At 43.8% G+C, this 18,465-nt stretch overlaps 1 protein-coding gene across 5 annotated transcripts in view; it reads left to right on the top strand.

Annotated features, from left to right (window-relative positions):
• Positions 1 to 16,087, top strand: part of PLS3 (plastin 3) — a 52,880-nt gene extending 36,793 nt beyond the window's left edge. For 4 of the 5 annotated variants that reach the window (XM_074882595.1, XM_074882596.1, XM_074882597.1 and 1 more), the window contains exons 3-17: positions 1,509 to 1,672; positions 4,076 to 4,205; positions 4,620 to 4,752; positions 5,983 to 6,064; positions 6,712 to 6,877; positions 8,058 to 8,200; positions 9,523 to 9,549; positions 9,660 to 9,755; positions 10,280 to 10,475; positions 11,104 to 11,182; positions 11,845 to 11,959; positions 12,079 to 12,212; positions 13,096 to 13,219; positions 13,821 to 13,945; positions 14,770 to 16,087. In XM_074882595.1, the coding sequence (XP_074738696.1) occupies positions 1,509 to 1,672; positions 4,076 to 4,205; positions 4,620 to 4,752; positions 5,983 to 6,064; positions 6,712 to 6,877; positions 8,058 to 8,200; positions 9,523 to 9,549; positions 9,660 to 9,755; positions 10,280 to 10,475; positions 11,104 to 11,182; positions 11,845 to 11,959; positions 12,079 to 12,212; positions 13,096 to 13,219; positions 13,821 to 13,945; positions 14,770 to 14,902 (1,847 nt within the window). In that variant the 3' untranslated portion in view covers positions 14,903 to 16,087. The remainder of the gene's footprint in view (positions 1 to 1,508; positions 1,673 to 4,075; positions 4,206 to 4,619; positions 4,753 to 5,982; positions 6,065 to 6,711; positions 6,878 to 8,057; positions 8,201 to 9,522; positions 9,550 to 9,659; positions 9,756 to 10,279; positions 10,476 to 11,103; positions 11,183 to 11,844; positions 11,960 to 12,078; positions 12,213 to 13,095; positions 13,220 to 13,820; positions 13,946 to 14,769) is intronic. The other variant, XM_074882599.1, reaches the window with a different exon arrangement.
• The last annotated feature ends 2,378 nt before the right edge of the window (positions 16,088 to 18,465 follow it).

Genomic DNA, 18,465 nt, shown 5'->3' with positions numbered 1-18,465 from the left:
GAGCTGCACTTGGCAGTGCACTGTCACAGTGCCAGGAGCTCTGGAGGCAGGGGAGAAGGTAATGCAGCTGCTTAAATGTGGAGACTGCTCTCGTTTAGCCTTAAAGGGCTCGGCTGATGTCTTCAGTACAGACAGCGTGTTGACTTTGCTGAGCCTGTGGTTGAAGGATGATTGTAGGAGACTGCCAAACCCCCAATTCCTCAGCCCATCCAGGTGTATTCCTCACCAGCAGCAATCCATGGTTGGTATCTCCCCACAGCCCCAGCCCTGGGGAGGAGATGGCAGCTCAGGCACTGAAATAACTTCCCTGGGCTGTCTGTACCACTTGCCTGCAGCAAAGGGATTAACATCACTACTGAGCCTGTAACAGCACAACGTGCCCTGAATCCCTGTCTCTCCGAACATGCTGGAGGGTCATGCTTATGTCTTGGGATGTGAATCTGGGCTATCCGACTGCTTTAAATGCTCTGGGTGCTCATGGACCCAGCTGTGCTGAAAGCCAGGTACCAGCTGTGCTGTGAACTGTCTGCTCATCCTGGTTAGCCTGAGGAAGGAAGCACCCAGCCTGTGCCTGTCCATGGTGGCAGCAGAACCTCACATGCCTAAAGAAAGACTGGGGCTGATGGATTCCTCCTGTGCAGTTAATAGATATGATGATGTCCCCAAAGGGGTTGGGATCTGTTGATGTGAAAAGCTCCAGATTCACACTAGATTCTGGTTTTCTTTCTTCCCAAATCTAGTAGGCGATAATGTCTCACTAAGCTGCAGTGCTGCTGTGGCTTGGTGGTTGACTGTCAAAGCAAATGTCCTCACAGAGCATTCTTGGCCAGCATTAAAATATCTGACTGCAATTTTCTGTCAGCAATAAACGGATAACATCGTTATCAACATGATAAAAAAAATGTAAATGCAGAGCTGGCTTAGTGTTTTCAGTTCAGAAAGTAAGAAGTGCTGTGTTTCATTACTGTCTATTTTTAGCATGCAAAAGCCAGCTGCATTTAGATGTAAAAAGAAATGTTCTGGAGATCACTTATGAAAACACAGATGGTCTGTTGTGAAGCTCTTACACCAGACTGTCCTGTGTGCTGAGAGCCATCCTGGTCAGCTCTGCTTCAAAGCTGCCGTTGCCCAAAGCTGGGGAGATCTCATGGCTTGTGCTGGGACCCTCTCTGAGGATGCACTGTGCCTATTTAGCACATGCTTTTGATTCCTGGCGTATTCTCGGTGGTGTCTATTGAATTGTGTACTACTTGGGCTTGGTATTTTTGGTGTGGGTGTCCTGCTGTGTGTCCTGCTGTGCATTGTGGCCCCAGAACAAGTATGCAGTGATGGGCCATGCTAGGAGATTTCTCCTTACCTCCGTGTCTTGTGGATGTCCCTAGTGCGTAGGTTGCTCTCCATAAAGCACTTCTGAGTATGGGGGCTGTGTTTCTGCTGTTGTCTGGGGCTGGTCCTGGCAAGGTACTGGCATGTTTCTAAAATTTTCTCCTGCTCCTTCTCTTCCTCAGACCTCAACAGCAATGGGTTTATCTGTGACTACGAGTTGCATGAGCTCTTCAAGGAAGCCAACTTGCCTCTCCCTGGGTACAAAGTGAGAGAGATCATCCAGAAGCTCATGATCGACAGCGACAAGAATAAAGATGGGAAGATTAGTTTTGAAGAGTTTGTCTATGTAAGTGATATTTCTGAATTTCCAGCAGCCTGGGGGGACCCCCTTTAGATGAAGCCAAGGAAGCGGGTAGAAGAGGTTGAACCTGGCTTCTCAGCTGCTTACCCTCATCCTAGTTTTCTTTCTACAAACTGATCACTGCTGAGGACTTGCCACGTAAAAATCAGTTCTTTGTACAGATCTCTGCATATGATCAGTCTTTTGTGCTGTCACTGCCAGCCTTTAGATTTAGACAGAGGGGAAATATGTTGGTTTTTTAAACAGAAACCAAAAAGAAGCCACATGCTTTTCCTATTTGAAAACATTGTTAGAGGCCAAAAGACCATTTCCACATGAGGTGACAACTGGAAAAAAAGACTTCCAGTTCTCCAAGCTTACAGTATTGACTGGAAGCTACTCACTTTTTCCAGGCACATAGACGAATGCTTGTTTTCCCAGTGAAGCAGTATAATTTCCTTTCTCAATTTAATGGGACTACAAGTATTTGCTAAAGACCTGAGAGAGCATTTCAAGACACACTTGGAGATTAGTCCTAGATGCTGATCTAGGAAAACTCAGATCTGTTTGTTGCCTTAAAAGGGAAGAACAGGAGTAAGGAGATAGGAGAAGCTAGAGGATGGGTCTAACCTTCAGCCTTTTTTTGGTAGAAATAGGTCAGAATTTGAAGGTGGGTTTTTTTATTTTTACAAAAGCACACTTCTGAGGTACTGATTCAGTATCCATTCCTTCATCCTTTTTATACTCGGATGGAATGCTGAAAGAGTAATAAAAGTAAGTACAGTACATTGAGGGAGCTGTTTTCATGTCAACTATTTTTCTTGATGTTTCACCTTATCTTCCCCTTCTGTTCCTTAATTGTTTTCAGACCCTCTGAACTTTTTGAGTTCGGAGTCAGCTAGTAAGTTGGAGTTTGTTTGCAGTTTGTGAACACTTGCATGCTGGGTGCATGTTTCAGCTGTTGGTTTGAGCTGGTCCATAACTCTAACTTTGCACTAGGAGGAAAGAAATAAATCTCTTCTGTCACATTTGAATGGTACCAATGATCAAGTAAACATGAAACGTCTTACAGGCAACTAAGCTATACAGTAGAAGCAATGGTTAGTTTTAGGACTTTTACAAACAGAACCGTTGCTGTTCTCTAACTCTGAGCACTTGTGCTGGGGTTTATGGTACAAAGGATGACATGAACTCACTTGAGGTTGGGGCCAAGTGACTTAGTGGTACCTCAGCCTTAAAGCACATGTTTTCAAAGAAGTAATTAGTCCAGCAAATTTTAAAATAAATAAATCTGTATCAAAATCTTTGTTTAAAACCACCAACCAGAAAACCCAAAACTTTTGGGCTCTTGAGTCTTCACTCAGCTCTACCTGATCACTGGGGTGAGCAAAACCTCTGCATGCCATCAGGAGATGGTTTAACCGCACTGCATCATCATCTTGACTTGCCACCTTCCCTGTATTTAAGTGATGGGGAAGGTAAGGTGTGACAGCCAGCAGGCTGGCCCTGTGGTGACACCTCTGCAGCCAAGTGGACAAGTCCCCCCCCCCTCTTTTTAACAGAAGCACTTTGTTGTTCTGCTTTACAGGGCCGTTTCATTGCTTTTTTCTGGGTAATGTTTAGAGAACCTGCATACGTTTCATTTGTGTTTTCAGTGTGGTTGAAACTAATCTGGTTAAGTTTTGAGGGAGTTACAGTAGGCTTTCAAGCTGTTGAATATATTTTTTTTTTTCTAATAGTTGCTCAGTTCTGTAGGACCTCGGGGCCACTAATAGTAACATACAGCCTGCACAAATGACATGTGTCATCTTTCTGTGCTAAAGCATCTCTTCCGCCCTCAAACGTGAGGGCATTTTGTCAGCCCGAGCCTGCTGTTGGGGGAGGAGGAATCCTTACCTGGAGCGCTCGTTGTTACATATTATTGCAGATTTCAATGTTATACACTTAAAGAGAATTGTTTCTTGGGTTGTGGACAGTCTTTTGTGTGAACTGAAGTCACAGTCACCTGAGCATCTGGCTTATGCAGAAAGGTTAAAATTGCACAATGGCTTTCTCAACTTTGGTCCTGTGGAAACTGCTGCATGTGTACCTGCTCACAGGCTGTGAAGATTTCACGGTTTTTTTCTTGTGATCTCTTGAAATCTACTTCAAAAGGTAAATGTATGTGAGGTACTTCATGCCTACTGCTTCTGTTTCAAGAGGCATTTGCAATATGTGTTTGAGAGTGGAATGACTCTCTACCCACTATCCATGTTAGATTTAATACCACTACATCCTTGCTGGGCCCTTTATGTTTGGTGATTTTACTACAAAGTTTGCTTTAAAGCCAAGAAGAAATAGCTTCTTCTGTGGTCCTTTCATTTTATGAAGACAAGTTTTTCTTGTCTAACAGAGCACTTTCAATTGTAGATTTTCCAAGAGGTGAAAAGCAGTGATATCGCTAAAACATTCAGAAAAGCAATTAACAGGAAGGAAGGAATCTGTGCGATCGGGGGGACCTCGGAGCTCTCCAGCGAGGGGACGCAGCACTCCTACTCAGGTATTGCTCTGCCTTTCAGCTCCTCTCTTGGGTGAGTGGAGGCCATGTGCCAAACGTAGTAGACTTCTACTGCCCTGCCGTGTGCTGTGTGAGCAGGACAGAATTAGAGGGTAATGCAAGATTAGCAGTGTGTAAATTAAATGTATGCTTATTTGTTTTGTTAACTGCTTGCTGAAGAAGTCCTTGTGTTACACTTAAATATGATAAAGTTGTTGAGAAATGAGTAAATAACAGGATTATTCTGGTAGTTGGAAGTGAATGTGATATCTCTTTAAACTTTGTGTGACTAATAAAAAAGTGTGGCAATGATAGTGGGGCTTTTATTTCCCTGGGCTATTGTACACTGATTCTTTTGGGAAAATCTTTGCTATGTTATGAAAAAGCCTGTATTAAATTTACAATTGGTTATCTTAGAGGAAGAAAAATATGCCTTTGTAAACTGGATAAACAAAGCCCTGGAAAATGATCCCGACTGTAGGCACGTTATTCCAATGAACCCAAATACAGATGACCTGTTCAAAGCTGTGGGAGATGGGATTGTGCTATGGTAAGTCATGATGGCTCCTGAAATAAAAAAAAAAAAAATCACCAAAATCACTTCCCAAAACTGTACTTGGGGAATTTTTATTCTATTCTAGACTGTTTTTGTGACTAGTGTGTGTGCATAATGTTTTGCATGTATAAAAAGGGGCTCAGTCAGCCAGGCTTTCATTGTTGTTGCATATTGTTTCAGCTTTGATGCCAGCTTCACAAGCTGGTGTTTTTGAGACGTGAATTTGCTGAAGGGGGAGAAGGTGCCTTGCGGGAGCAGAAGTTGTCTTGGTGCAAACTCAGCCTGATGCTAGGTAGCTTGGAGGAGGGCAGATGTGTTAAATAGCCCATTTTCTCGGATGTTTAGACAGATGATAACTTCTCTGGGAATGTTAGTGACCTTATGAATTAACCCAAAAATGGATTTTCCAGGAATCCTCTTGTTGCTTTTGATAATGGCTGCACAGAGTTAGTAAAGTAACTTATTTTGCTGCATGCTGAAAACTGAAAGCATCCCAGGCTTCTAAATGCCAGCCATCCTCTAAGTATGGGGTTTCTTTTGGTTTTGTGGTTTTGGTTTGTTTTTTAAATGTAAGTGAATTAATATAGTGGAGAACTGGTTCAGCCTGGAATTTCAGTAACTCTGTATTAATACACAGAAGATATTTAGTGGGCTGCCCATTGTCTTTAATTTCTTTTCTTTTTTTGTTTTCTTTAACAGGCAAAGTCTGAACTGAGTAGGAAGTAGTTCATAATATAAAGCAAAAACTTGCCATGTTTTCTGTTGACTAAAAATTCGTTGTGCTCACATGCTCCCCACTGAGCTCTCAAAGTGTTTGCGCTTTTTTGGGGCAGTTTTTTCTTGCCAGCCGTAGTACACTTTTACGATAGGAGGAAGCGCATTGTCTTACTAGAATCTGCAGTGGATGTCAACAGAGCAATGAGTCTTCACTAGTTCAGTGACTGTGCTGTGAATAATTCATGTGCTCTTTTTGCTTCAGCAGCTGAGATCAGTAGTGGCCAGTAACATGTTTAAGGTTTCAGTTTTAGCTATTAGTTACAAATACATTCTTGATAACATAAATATTAATTTCTGATTTATACAACCTTGATTTAAAAAAAAAAATACACAAAACCAAACAGAGGAAAGGAAAGGTACTGTGGTGAGTATTGTAACAATGCATTGAGTTTTGTTGAGATTAAATACTAAATGTTGTTCAAATATTATTGTTTTTCTTCCTACCAGCAAAATGATCAATCTTTCTGTTCCGGACACAATTGATGAAAGAGCAATTAACAAGAAGAAACTCACACCGTTCATAATTCAGGTATGATAGATTTCTGTATTTTTGCAGAAATTCAGATAGAATTAATGAAAACGGCATGGTGGCTTGAGGGTTATTGTGGAACTCTGGAAAGGAGCAAGTTTTATAAATTGCGTTTAATTATTAAAGGCAGTTTTGTACTGCGCATAATTGGCAGTGCTGTAGGTAGAGTTCAAAAGATAAAAATGCTAACAAAATGGGTAAAATGGCTGAAATGCTACACGCACCTGATATTGATGCAGTGATTATATACAGCACTGTCTTTTTTAAACAATATGGTTATTGGCGTTGGCTATCTATGCGTCATTTCATAGTACGACAGGTTGTTTTTGCAAGAATGCCTGTGTGTATAACTTAACACTTCTCTAGCCTTATTCTTGTTGACACCACTAGATGTGACTCACTTAGAGGCTGAAACTGGATAGCAGAGGCTGAAATTAAACCCTGGTGCCTAGTTCAGTTCTTATTGATTCAGCCTGCTGCCACCACAGCTCTGTTAAAAACTTCAGACAGAGAGCAGCCAGGAGTGTTTCCTCTGAGCTGCTGCTGCTGGAGCAAGGACGAGGCGGGGAAATACCCTTGCTGGTGCTGGATGAAAGGCAAAGCAACATCTCCCCTGGCTGCGTCTCACTCGGCTGTGCTGTTTGCAGGAGAACTTGAACCTGGCGTTGAATTCTGCATCTGCCATCGGGTGTCATGTTGTCAATATTGGTGCAGAGGACTTGAGGGAAGGGAAACCCCACCTGGTCCTTGGGCTTCTCTGGCAGATCATTAAGATCGGCTTGTTCGCTGACATCGAGCTCAGCAGAAATGAAGGTAAATGAAACTATAAATGAGTACTTCTAAAGCATGAACACTGTATTGCTTGCGCTGTCACCTCCAGCCCCATTGCTGCCTCTTGCCTCCCCTCCTCTCTGAAAGGGGGGTGCTTGCCTTCGGGTTCATCAGGGCATGTGCCAAGCTGAGTGCTCTCCAGCCTGTGTATAGCTCTGAAGCAGGTTCAGGCAGGTGGGTTGTGCCATCCTGGTAACATGTGTCAGCCTTGGAGAACTGGCTGAGCACAGGTCTGTAAGTCGAGATGTATCTTGGCTCAAGCCTTGCGGTGTGAATGAGCGTGTTGCTTTGAGATGCCTTGGGCTGGGCAGGCTTTCCCAGTGTGCTTTGGCCATAGGTGCATAACGGTGCTGGGAGGGGGCAAAAGCTGCTTGCATCCTTTTAGGATTGTAGACAACTGCACATCTTCCTCAAAAAAAAAAAAAAAAAAAAAAAAAAAAAAAAAAAGAGGGCTTCAGCCCTTTAGGAATGTGTTTGCAATGACTTGGTTCTCCTGAAATCCTCCTCGCTACTGTCAGTGATGCGGCTGAGCTCTTGCTTCATTTTTGGCAGTGGGAGAGTGGTGCTGCAAGTCTCCCTCTGTGCTTGCTTGGTCCTGCACGACAGCCTCCAAAATTTAAACTTTTCAAATTATTCAAAGAGCTCTGTTATTCCTGCATGGGCTGTCAGAGCACCCAGATGGATGGAGGGGCTTCAGTGTTTTTAAACTTCCCAATCATGAAGTGGTAAGATTGGCTTAGATTGAAAATTCATGGCAAAGGAAGCACTGACCAGCTGAAAGGGTGCTTATCTTGGTTTCTCTGGCTTTTTATAACAGTGCCTACGAAAATGCTTGGAAACACTTTTTCACTGAGATAGAAGTATGTTTACGTTTAGCTTACTGTCATCAGCTTAAAAGACTGCATGTAAAATCCAGAGAATTTTGTTATACAAGAAATTTGAAAGTATTTTTTACACACAGTTTTCTACATCATTCATACTCTTCTCTATGTAACAACCAATTCCGAAAAACTCCACTAATAACCAGTGTATTTTGATTTAATCAGTAGTTGGTATTGTCCCCTCCCTTCTCCCCCTGAAATGTTGCTGCAGCTCTAGTTCTGGCATGCAGGTTTGCCTCTTGAAAACTCCATCCTTCCCCTCACAAGCATTTTTGTTCTAGCACTGGCTGCCTTACTTCGTGATGGTGAAAATCTGGAGGACCTTATGAAACTATCCCCAGAAGAGCTGCTCCTAAGATGGGCCAACTTCCATTTGGAAAACGCAGGCTGGCACAAAATCAATAACTTCAGCTCAGATATCAAGGTACTGAGAGCTCTCCTGGCCTGCACGTGCCTGGGAAAAGGCTGGGAGCAGGCCAGGGCTGTGTTTGCATGTGTAAATGAGGCCCTTCATCTGTAGAGAGGACCTTACTTAACCTTAAAACACTGAGTGGGCTTAACAGGGTCTTTATGGACGGTATATTTAAGGTACTGCAGTGCTGTTCTCTCTTGCCATGAGGTTGAGCCCAGTGTTGAACTGTCTGTTTCCTCCAGTGCTAGTGAGATCCTGCTGCAAAGCTAATGCATGTTTCAATCAAGTAGGAAACTGGTATTACTCATGTGTTTTCAAATGTTCTTAATCCATCTTTTTTGATGGAAATAATTTTTCAAGGGCATGCAGCTTGGTCAGGCAGGGTAAAATGCTTAACTGCATCCCTGGAAGAGTGTATACTTCCACACACTCTTGGCAGGTGATAGTATTTCATCCAAAACGTCATGGGTTGGAGAGAGGAAGGGAAACAAGACCTCTTACTCTCTACACTTGGCTGAGTAGAAATGGGAGCAGGTAGTCTTACAGCTATTTTTCAGATCTGAGGGGGTGGCTCTCTTCTCTCAGAACTAGTGAGAAATGGAGGGTGGTAACTCCTGGTCAATGTGGGATTTTGGGGCACTGGTCTCAGCAGGTTTCTGGAGCTTATTCACATGGCCAGCAGTTTTGAGGAGGAGAAAGGGGATTGAAGTGGATTCCAGGTTAAAGCACTGTTGAGGTGGAAAAAAAAAATAATATTTGAGGTGCATGGAGGAGCCCAGCACACACACACATGGTCAGTCTTATTTCCAACTTCAAAATTACTTACAGCTTTGCTGATAGCTGTTGGCTTGTCTGGTGCAACCCATATGCTGAGGTCCTTCTTAGTGCTGAGGACTAAAAGGACTTGTAGTTGATAAATAATTACTGTGGCTATTTGCTCCTCCTAGTTTGTGACCATCCCTGGCCTCCCTTCTTTAAGCTGTCCTAACTAATGGGCAAGCACAGGAGAAAACGTTCAGACTTCTTGTAATCAGCTTTTTGCCTGGACTTTGTCTCTGCTAAGCCATTTTCATCATTGCTGTAGTAGGAATGACTGCCTTGTTAAGGGATTAGAGCTGTCTTGGGGCATCTGGGTGTGGGGGCTATAAGAGTGAGCAGCATGGAGTCACTGCCTCCTCCAGCCATTGGAGAGAAGGCTGCGACACCAGAGCCTGCAGCAAAGGCAGCTTTCGAACAGTTAAAACCCATAGTTTTAATCTTAAATGTTTCTAACCTTTTTCCTTTCTGTTTTCTTTTCTGCTGCCTGGATTTCTGCCATTATGCTCTCTTTTAAGCTTACAGATTTTGGTAATTCAGTAAAGGTACATAAACCAATTATGCACAGTGACTTGTTAAAGATGATCTTGAAATGAATTGTTATGGTGTATCCACTGTTATGGGAGACCTGAATTATCTTTTTCATCCATTTCAGGATTCCAGAGCTTATTTCCACCTCCTCAATCAAATTGCACCTAAAGGGCAGAAAGAAGGAGAGCCTCAAATCGATATTAACATGTCAGGTTTCAATGTAAGTATTCAGGCTGTCATGTCCTCATGCTGTACAGTCACGAACTACCTGTACCCTATAATAGCCCCATGACATCTAGGTAACCTGGTATCTTTATTTCTAGAGCATGTAAAGTGTCAGTGGGCATGTGTGCACCTTGGGTATGTGCTAAATAAGGGGCCGTTGCAGGCCTGATCACTACCCACCAAGTAACACATATGATTGAGAAATCTTTTGTGGTTTTGGTCCATTTGGGAGCATGCTGACTTCTGCTTTTGAACCACTAAGTTCAAAAAGCATAGAAGTTGGAAAGTATATAAACTTGGAAAGTACCGTGCTAGGAAAAATATCAAGACAAACCGGGACAATTATCCACAGCAGCAGGGATTAACCTGCGTGCTTCATCCCTTTGTTTGATTAACAACTGATGCCTAATGAAGGTGGGTGGAGTTGTGACATTGCCCCAGGTCCCAGTCAGGAGCTTCCTATCTGCTTTGTAGCCCTGTCTCTTCCCTGACAGCCCTTGTCCATTGCATTCCTGGTAGGAAAAGGATGACTTGCGGAGAGCGGAGTACATGCTTCAGCAGGCAGATCGGCTTGGCTGCCGGCAGTTCGTCACGCCGGCCGATGTGGTCAGTGGCAATCCCAAACTGAACCTGGCCTTCGTTGCCAACCTGTTCAACAAGTACCCAGCACTTACCAAGCCGGAAAACCAGGACATCGACTGGACCCTACTGGAAGGTGATGGCAGTATCAGTCACAAAATGAGCAGGAGAGAAATATCTAAAGTAAACACTTGTGTCAAAGAGGCTGTGCCCAGTGGAGGTATCTCCATTGAATTAACACCTGTGATTTGAGGCTTCAGTGCTGCAGTGGTTTGGGGCAGATGAGAAGGCTACTTGCCAGCCTGTTCAGCTGCTCTGACCCTAATGTGGAGCCTGAACCTGTAAGAGCACTGCCAGCAGCCTGTCAGTCCCCATGCCAGTTTTGCTATTTCCTGCCATGGGCAGGAGCACCTCATTAATGCAGCAAGATGTTCATCGCAGCACTAATTGTTGGCAGAACTGGGATTAGGGCTTTGGCTGCTTGGTTTCCAGATAGCCAACACCTGTGTGAAAGACCTTCCTGCTACTTTTTCTTGCAGAAAGTGCAAAAGGCATGCTCTTCTGAGACCTGGAGAAATCAAACTGATATCCAAAACTAGATATCAAGGCAACCCTCTTCCTTTGAAAAAATTATAGTAGAAAAAATATCCTTTTTCTGCTAGAAAACCTAATCAATGAGCTATGCTGCTCAAAGCTCCCTACCTTGCAAGGTGGAAAACCCTGTGTAGCTTTGAGCTTGCATGAACCTGTTTTCTCTCATCTAGGAGAGACACGTGAGGAACGGACCTTCCGCAACTGGATGAACTCCCTTGGCGTGAACCCCCATGTAAATCACCTCTACGGGTAAGCATTAGGCTCTTGGGAGAGACCTGACTAGAGCAGACTAGAGATGTGCCCACACCAGTGTCCTGTTGCCCACAGTGCTGAGCAAAGAGCTCGAGAAACGATGATGGTAGGGAGTGGGAGATGCTACTGTACCCTTCCTGCACTCTGTAGTTTAGGGATTTCTGAGCCAGCGCTTGGCACACCAGCAGTTGGCTTTAAGGGCTGAAGACTGTTTATTTTCCCCTATCTTGTGTAAATTGGTACCCTGAGATCCCAATACATTTAGATCTGCTTGAGCGACTGCATTAGAGCAACTGGATCTAAATTCCCTGTCACCTAATTTTAGGGCTTAACCAAGACATGGTAGTTAGGAAGCAAGATACTCTGGGTCCTGGTAGTCAGTGGAGAGATTTGTCTATCTTTGGATTTTATGTAGCAAAATTTGTCCATGGATCTGTTGCTGATTACCATGCTAAAACCTGCTTTAGCTCAGTAGCTAGCTGATATTAAGCTTGGAGCATTTCTCCTGCCTTGAAAACTACAAAATGTTTTGAATTTTTTTCTTTTTAGGGTTGTTGAAATTGCAACAACCTGTAAAGAGTAGTAATTATTCATGGTGTGACAAAGTCAGAGTGCATTTAAACCTTGAAACAATGTTTAATCAATGTCTTCCATTTCAGCGATCTCCAAGATGCACTGGTAATACTACAATTATATGAAAAGATCAAAGTTCCTGTTGACTGGAATAAGGTTAACAAGCCTCCATACCCTAAGCTTGGAGCAAATATGAAAAAGGTAAGTATTTCAGAAGACTTTAAAAGGAGCCATGGACACCAAAAATTCCTGTTTGAGGCTTCCAGTCAAGTGAGTGTATTTGTGAATGATTTTCTGTTTAAACTCTTTTTCCTGTGCAGCTAGAAAACTGTAACTATGCTGTAGACTTGGGAAAGCATCCAGCTAAATTCTCGCTGGTTGGCATTGGAGGACAGGATCTGAATGATGGAAACCCAACGCTGACACTAGCCTTAGTCTGGCAGTTGATGAGAAGGTAGGACCTGTCTCAAACGTGTAAAACTTGTGAATGGAGTACAGAGTTTGGAAAGTTTTTTGCTACAAGAGCACTGCAGTGCTGGAAGAGGTCACCCAGAAAGACTGTAAATGCTCTGTCCTTGGGGGTTTCTGAGACACAGCTGGACAAAACTGTGTCAGAGCTCTTCCTGCTGTACGTGGGAGGCTGGAGCAGAGACCTCCAAAGAATGCGCTGGTGGATCTGTGAACATCCTGCTGACCAGGATCACCTCTCGCCTGCTTAAGTCAGGTCTACGTGCAGAAACCCTAGTCAGGAACATTTACACAACTTTCATGTTCTAATTTTTAATTGGAAATTGAGAGAGTAACATTCCAGGGCTGCTTTATAACCCCCTTCTGCATTGGAATGGGGGAAAGAAGAAACTCAGTAACAGATAAAGTTGACCGTCCTTTTTCTTACTTATTTCTGAAGAGTTCTAAGATGATGCAAATAGATATCTGCAAAATAGCTCTATGGTAGCTCCTTCTTTGGCATTAGAGTTCAGAATGCTAACTTGTGAGTTGATTCACACTTTTGTGTGTGTAATGTGTTACCCCTGTGGAGCAAACAGTCAGTGGTGAAATAGTTTAACAAGAGTCCTGAGCCCAGGCAATTTTATGAGCTCATATTAAAGGACTTGAAAGGCAAGAAAGACTTAATGCTTTAACAGAAATCACACTTCAGGTAAGATAGATGATTCTTCCTTTTTGCTAAAGGAGTTTTTAAAAAAAAAAAAAGTCTGAGCTCTGCTTATGTAAAGACTTTCCAAGCTGCAGTGGGCTCACATTTCATCCTGACTTCACGCTCACCAGGGCTTTGCCCAGACTCCGTGCCTAATCATCTTCTCTCTGCCGGTTCTCAGGTACACGCTGAATGTCCTCGAGGACCTGGGTGATGGTCAGAAAGCTAATGATGACATTATAGTCAGCTGGGTGAACCAGACCCTGAAAGAAGCTGGCAAGTCCACCTCCATCCAGAACTTCAAGGTGCAGGTTCCCCTCTTGCATCTCAAAGGAGATGGGTGCCCAAAAAGTATTTCCTTGGCTGGAGAAACAGCAGAGGCATCTTAGGGGTTTAAACAGGACAGGATTCAGTCTGTGCTGGGAACAAAGTTGTTTCAAACTAGCAGAGAGGAGACTTCTTAGGACTGCCTGTGGTGGTGTGTAGTGGTGGGACGTGAGAGCTGATGGGGTGACAGAAAATGGGAGGGTGGTTGGGCTCTGGGGCAGAGGTCGGGGCTGAGATGCTGGCAAGCATAGGGGCTGGAGCTGGCGAGCATTTGTAGGTGAGCGTTGTCCCTTGGGGTCTGGTCAGCAGGGCAGACCTGCTGCCTCCACATTGGTTACTGCTTAGTATTTTCAGAGCAATTGCAGTAAATTGGAGTGATAATCTTGTACTATTACCAGAGGAGAAGCGGCAGTTTGGTTTTCCCTGTGGTCCAGCTGGGAATAATCACCAACACTGCTGCTTTGAAATAGCTTGTTTAAAGCTTGTTGTGTTGCATGTTGCAGAGCAGCTGAATTGAGGTGAGAAGTATGCTTTAAGGATTAGACATTCATCTTGACTTGTCTGTTCTTGTATCTCTAGGACAAGACTATCAGCACGAGTTTGGCAGTTGTGGATTTAATTGATGCTATACAGCCTGGTTGTATCAACTATGACCTTGTAAAGACTGGTCATCTATCGGAAGATGACAAACAAAATAATGCTAAGTAAGTTTGCTATCTCAGAAGCTGTTTTGCATGGAAAGAGTGCACTTTCTAAGCACGGGCCTCATGGTACAAGTGTTTTTACCACAGTTTATTACTGTGGTTTTCAATCTCTTGACACCATACCTTTTAGACAGGCAGCACTTCTTGAAATCTAATTGCTGTCCTTACCCGTAACGCTGGAGGGAGTAGTTGGCTGGACTCTTGCTTGTTGAGAGAAATGCAGAACAGCCCAAGCATTTCTTAGCAATGATATTCTGTTTCTTATGTTTGTTCAGGCATATGAAGTGCTCAGCTGGTGGCTCAGGGTTTTGAAATTGAACCCTTGTATGTCTCATGTCTCGCTGAATTGCAATAGGTTGTCAAGTTTAAAGTATGCCTATTAAAACATGCCTTTGAAATGCGTGTTCTGTGACTGTTCTGCAGTGGCAGAATGACAGCAAAGTTTCTCGCAGATAATAGTCTTGCTTGATTATTCTTAAAGAGCAAACAGAAGAGGAAATGTAACTGTTAGCTGATTAATCCTTGGTTGTACATGCTGGCTATTAGCCCTAACAAATACAATTTTTTTTAACTGTTGGCTAAAGGGGAATTGACACTCAAAGGTCAATTTACACTAAAGACACTTTACTGTGGAAAAGGAATACAACAAAAGTTCAAAAAAGCATTTATAAATCAAACAAATGTGGTGTGATTATACTTCTGCACATCTTGAATCTTAATAAAGAGGATAATAGCTGAAATTGTGCTGTATAGGGCAGGAACTGACTTGTCACTTATTGGTAGCAGTCTCGGTGCTGACCCACTCATCTTTTGGTGGTGAACAGGTATGCTGTGTCCATGGCAAGAAGAATTGGTGCCAGAGTTTATGCTCTTCCAGAAGATCTTGTGGAGGTGAAACCGAAGATGGTCATGACCGTGTTTGCCTGCTTGATGGGCAGAGGAATGAAGCGAGTATAAAAGGGTTGATCCATGTAAAGAAAAAAACCCGAAATGCAACAAAAACCCAACCTGCCACCCTGGGTGCATGAGTAGCAGAACAGCTGTGACCACGTTGAAATGCTGTTGACCTAGGAACTGTTGAAGTTTAAAGGACTTTGTTTTGCTTTGCAAGACAAACTCTTACCAAAATTCTCAGGGAGAGGAGTTTTAACCAACAGACATGCTCTTTTCCCAAAGGAAAGTTTTAACTTGCCAAGAGCTCACAGAAATGCATTCATAACAGACCTGCATCTTGCAATACTGCTCTGGAGCTGTTTTCATTCCATTATTTCTCAGATACTTGGTGCGTGGTTTTTTTTACTCCTGAGGGCTACAAGATGGTTGGTATGAGTTGTAATGGAAACAAATCTAACTTCTCTCTGCAATCCAGTTTAATTTCTGTCATATGGTCCAAGCATATTCTAGGTTTGACCACTTCCTTTACTTTGCAAATAAAGCTACAGTACAAGTTGGGACCTGCAGGCCAGCTCGCAATGCTAAATGGGAAATGTGTAATTAGGAAGATGGATCTTCCTCTGGTATTCTCTGTACATGGTGCTTTTTTTATACATCTAACTATTTTGATTACAGATAAAGCATGGCAGGTTTTTCCCTTGCTGCTTATAAAAAGGGGTTTTTTGGTTATTTTGTTTTGGTTATTTTTTTTAAAGTTATACTATATATGAGAATACCACCATCCTTGGACCTCTCGCAATAACATGATATCATGTTGCTGATGGCACGGGTTTACACCTGAGAATGGAAGTGAATGCATTTTTGTATGCATCTTGGTTCAGTTCTGTGCACCTAGAAAATAATTTTTACAAAAATCTGCATGAAAAATATAACTTTTTTATTTAAAATGCTGTTGGATATAAAACCATACTACATTGTGGGGAGGTTTTGTGCAGGGAAGAGGCAAATGTTAAAAGCAGCAGGGTTCAATAAACTGAACAGCAAATGTGCTGGAACATAAAACTATTTTTACAGATAAAAGGAAGCGTTGTCGCCAAAGAAGGAAGACGCTGTATCCATAGGATTTAATATTATCTTGCTTTGGCAAGCTGTTTGCTATATTTTGAGATCATATTGCTATTCCAAGCTATTCAAAGTGATGTAATATGGTGGCAAAGCATTAGTTGAAATAAAAACATTTAAATACGTGCTTCTCTCCTTATTTACAATGACCCAGCATGGCAGCCTGTTGTCAGCTTTTAGCTTTGCTTTGGTTGATCTTTTTTTGCACGAGGTTCACTGATCTGTAAGATACCCTAGAATTGGGGTGTGCTTGAGGAGCTCTTGTTTTTCAAAATGGGCACTGGCAGTGCAGTTATTCTTAACCTGTGTTTTGGTGAAGCTTTGCCTTTATGGTGGCTTCTGTAAAACCTTGCTATTGAAGTCTTACTGTATGTCCAGAGATGGTGTCTGTGAGTATAGGGGAAGAGCCCCGTTAGGGCAAAACCCAGAAGGGGGAAGAACAGTTGTTCTCTGTGGCAGGGACATGCCATCTGGGATCATTTCCAGAAACCCCAGGTTTGGGGGCGTAGTGGCAGCTGACACAAGTCTGGTGTGGTTTGAGTCTTGGGGTGCCATGGTGGGGAGAGGGGATGCCCAGCAGCCCCTGGCTGTTGCAGGGGAGATTTGCCTACTTGCTGTGTCCAGCAAGGTTGGAACAGGGCTGTGGGTGCTGGAGGGACGTGGTGATCCCAACGCACCAATTCCTTCACTCATGTAACCCATGGGTGAGAGCCCGGGTGTCTGGTGAGCTTTGCCAAAACAGTTGGCCTGACAGCACAGAAGTCAAGAACAACTTGTGTGAGACTGGTGTCATATAAACAAGCTTCTGTGACCTTAACTCTAAACCTGGTCTGGGTTGTCCCCCTCCTGACCTGTCTGCAATGATTTGGTTTTTTGTTTTGTTTTCAGTGGTGAAAACAGGTAGGTGTGTTTTGTGCAAGAGGCATGTTGAAGTTTGTCTGCTGATGGAATGGGGATGAGTTTGTGCATTAACCCAGATTATAGGCTGATGCACGGCCTTCTCTTTGGGCATCATCTTGGGCAAACAAGGTGGCACAGCTGTGGGCTTAAGTCACTTCAAAATTCCCACAAGCCAAATGTTTGGATGTGTGTGGGAACCCAGCTACCAAATATGTCATTCCCCATCCATGCTCCAAACCATCCTATGGTGTGAAGGAGCTCTGTTCCAATGCTATGTTGTCAGTGCTTCTGAACCACGTACATGGTTGTATCCTTGCTTTTTAAAGCAATGAGGGGAAAAAAAAAAAAAAAACAAGCCTCTTTTACTGTGACCTTGTCCTCCATGAGAAATCACTGCAGAAGTGGATCCTGCTGGAATTCTGTTGAAGCAGATGTTACACAGATCATCTGGAGCCCATGGTAAGAATCGCACGGCTTTCCTTTCTTCCCCTCTTTGGGTTTTTTGGGTAATGAAGTGTAATCATATTAGCAAGATTATTTGAGGCCCACAAGGCTCTGCCTGGTCAGCGCAGTGGGGTGGTGTGGGTGTCTGTGGGTGCTGGATGAGTCCGCGGGGGTGCAGGTGATGCTGCAAACACACAGGTTGTGCCGTAGAAGCTCCCAACGCATGAGAGCTTTTTTTAGTGGCCAGATGCGTGGGTCCCCTGTGCAGTAGCAGGCAGTGAATGTGTCTCTAACATAGGAGCAAGAGAGAGAAGGCTGAGGCTGGATGCAAGTGGTAGGTCCAGGGGCGAGTGCTCAGTACAACAGCCTGGCCCCAGGGCTGCCCCCAGGGCAGGCCAGGCTGTGCCCCTGTGTGTACTGGGGTGTGGGCTGACCTGCTCAGGGTCGGGAGGCCAGTGGGGGCAGTTTGCAGTGTGGAGGATGGGCAATCACTAATGCCTGAAAATGTGGAGGGCCGTGATGCTTTGGGAATTATAAGTTCGGGACAGGAGAGTGTGGAGATGCAGCTTCTTAGATAATCTTTTGGGTTTAGCGCTTGCAATGTTACGTATATATCAATTTTCCTTGCTTGGTTTGAAAATGGCGGTCAGAGTGAGATGCCACTGCCTCCTCAGCCTCACTTCTCTGTTCAGAAATCTTCCTGTGCCCCTCCTGCTGCTTCCGGCCTGCAGTGCCATGTGCCATCTTTCCTCATCTTTAATGGCCAGATGTAAATTTGCCATTAGGTGCTGGTCCTTCAAAGCGTGTTGAGAGGTTGGTGCTGCTGGGAACTCTCCATTAAAAGCAAAGGAGGAACATGTTTATTTGAAGCAGCAGCTTCCTCTGTACCATTATGCCTTGTGTGGGCTTCAGAGATGAGTTTATGTGAGGGCTAGCTGAGTGATAGGGATTTAATTTGGATGTAGGAGATGAAATTGGTGCAGGTGAAAGGGAGGAATTTTGGCAGAGAGCTGGAGAGAGGCTGGTGCACCTGAGAGGAGACATGCAGAAGTCCTGCCTGCTGCGGGGGTCAGGGCATGGGATGCGATGGCACTGGCTGGGAGCACTCACTGCTCAGAGTGCTGGCAGTGTCAGCAAACCCTCCCAGTGGTTTATTGTAT

Source organism: Strix uralensis, chromosome 13 (assembly GCF_047716275.1).
Source record: "Strix uralensis isolate ZFMK-TIS-50842 chromosome 13, bStrUra1, whole genome shotgun sequence".
Taxonomy (NCBI): domain Eukaryota; kingdom Metazoa; phylum Chordata; class Aves; order Strigiformes; family Strigidae; genus Strix; species Strix uralensis.
This window is presented reverse-complemented; position numbering and strand designations above follow the sequence as displayed.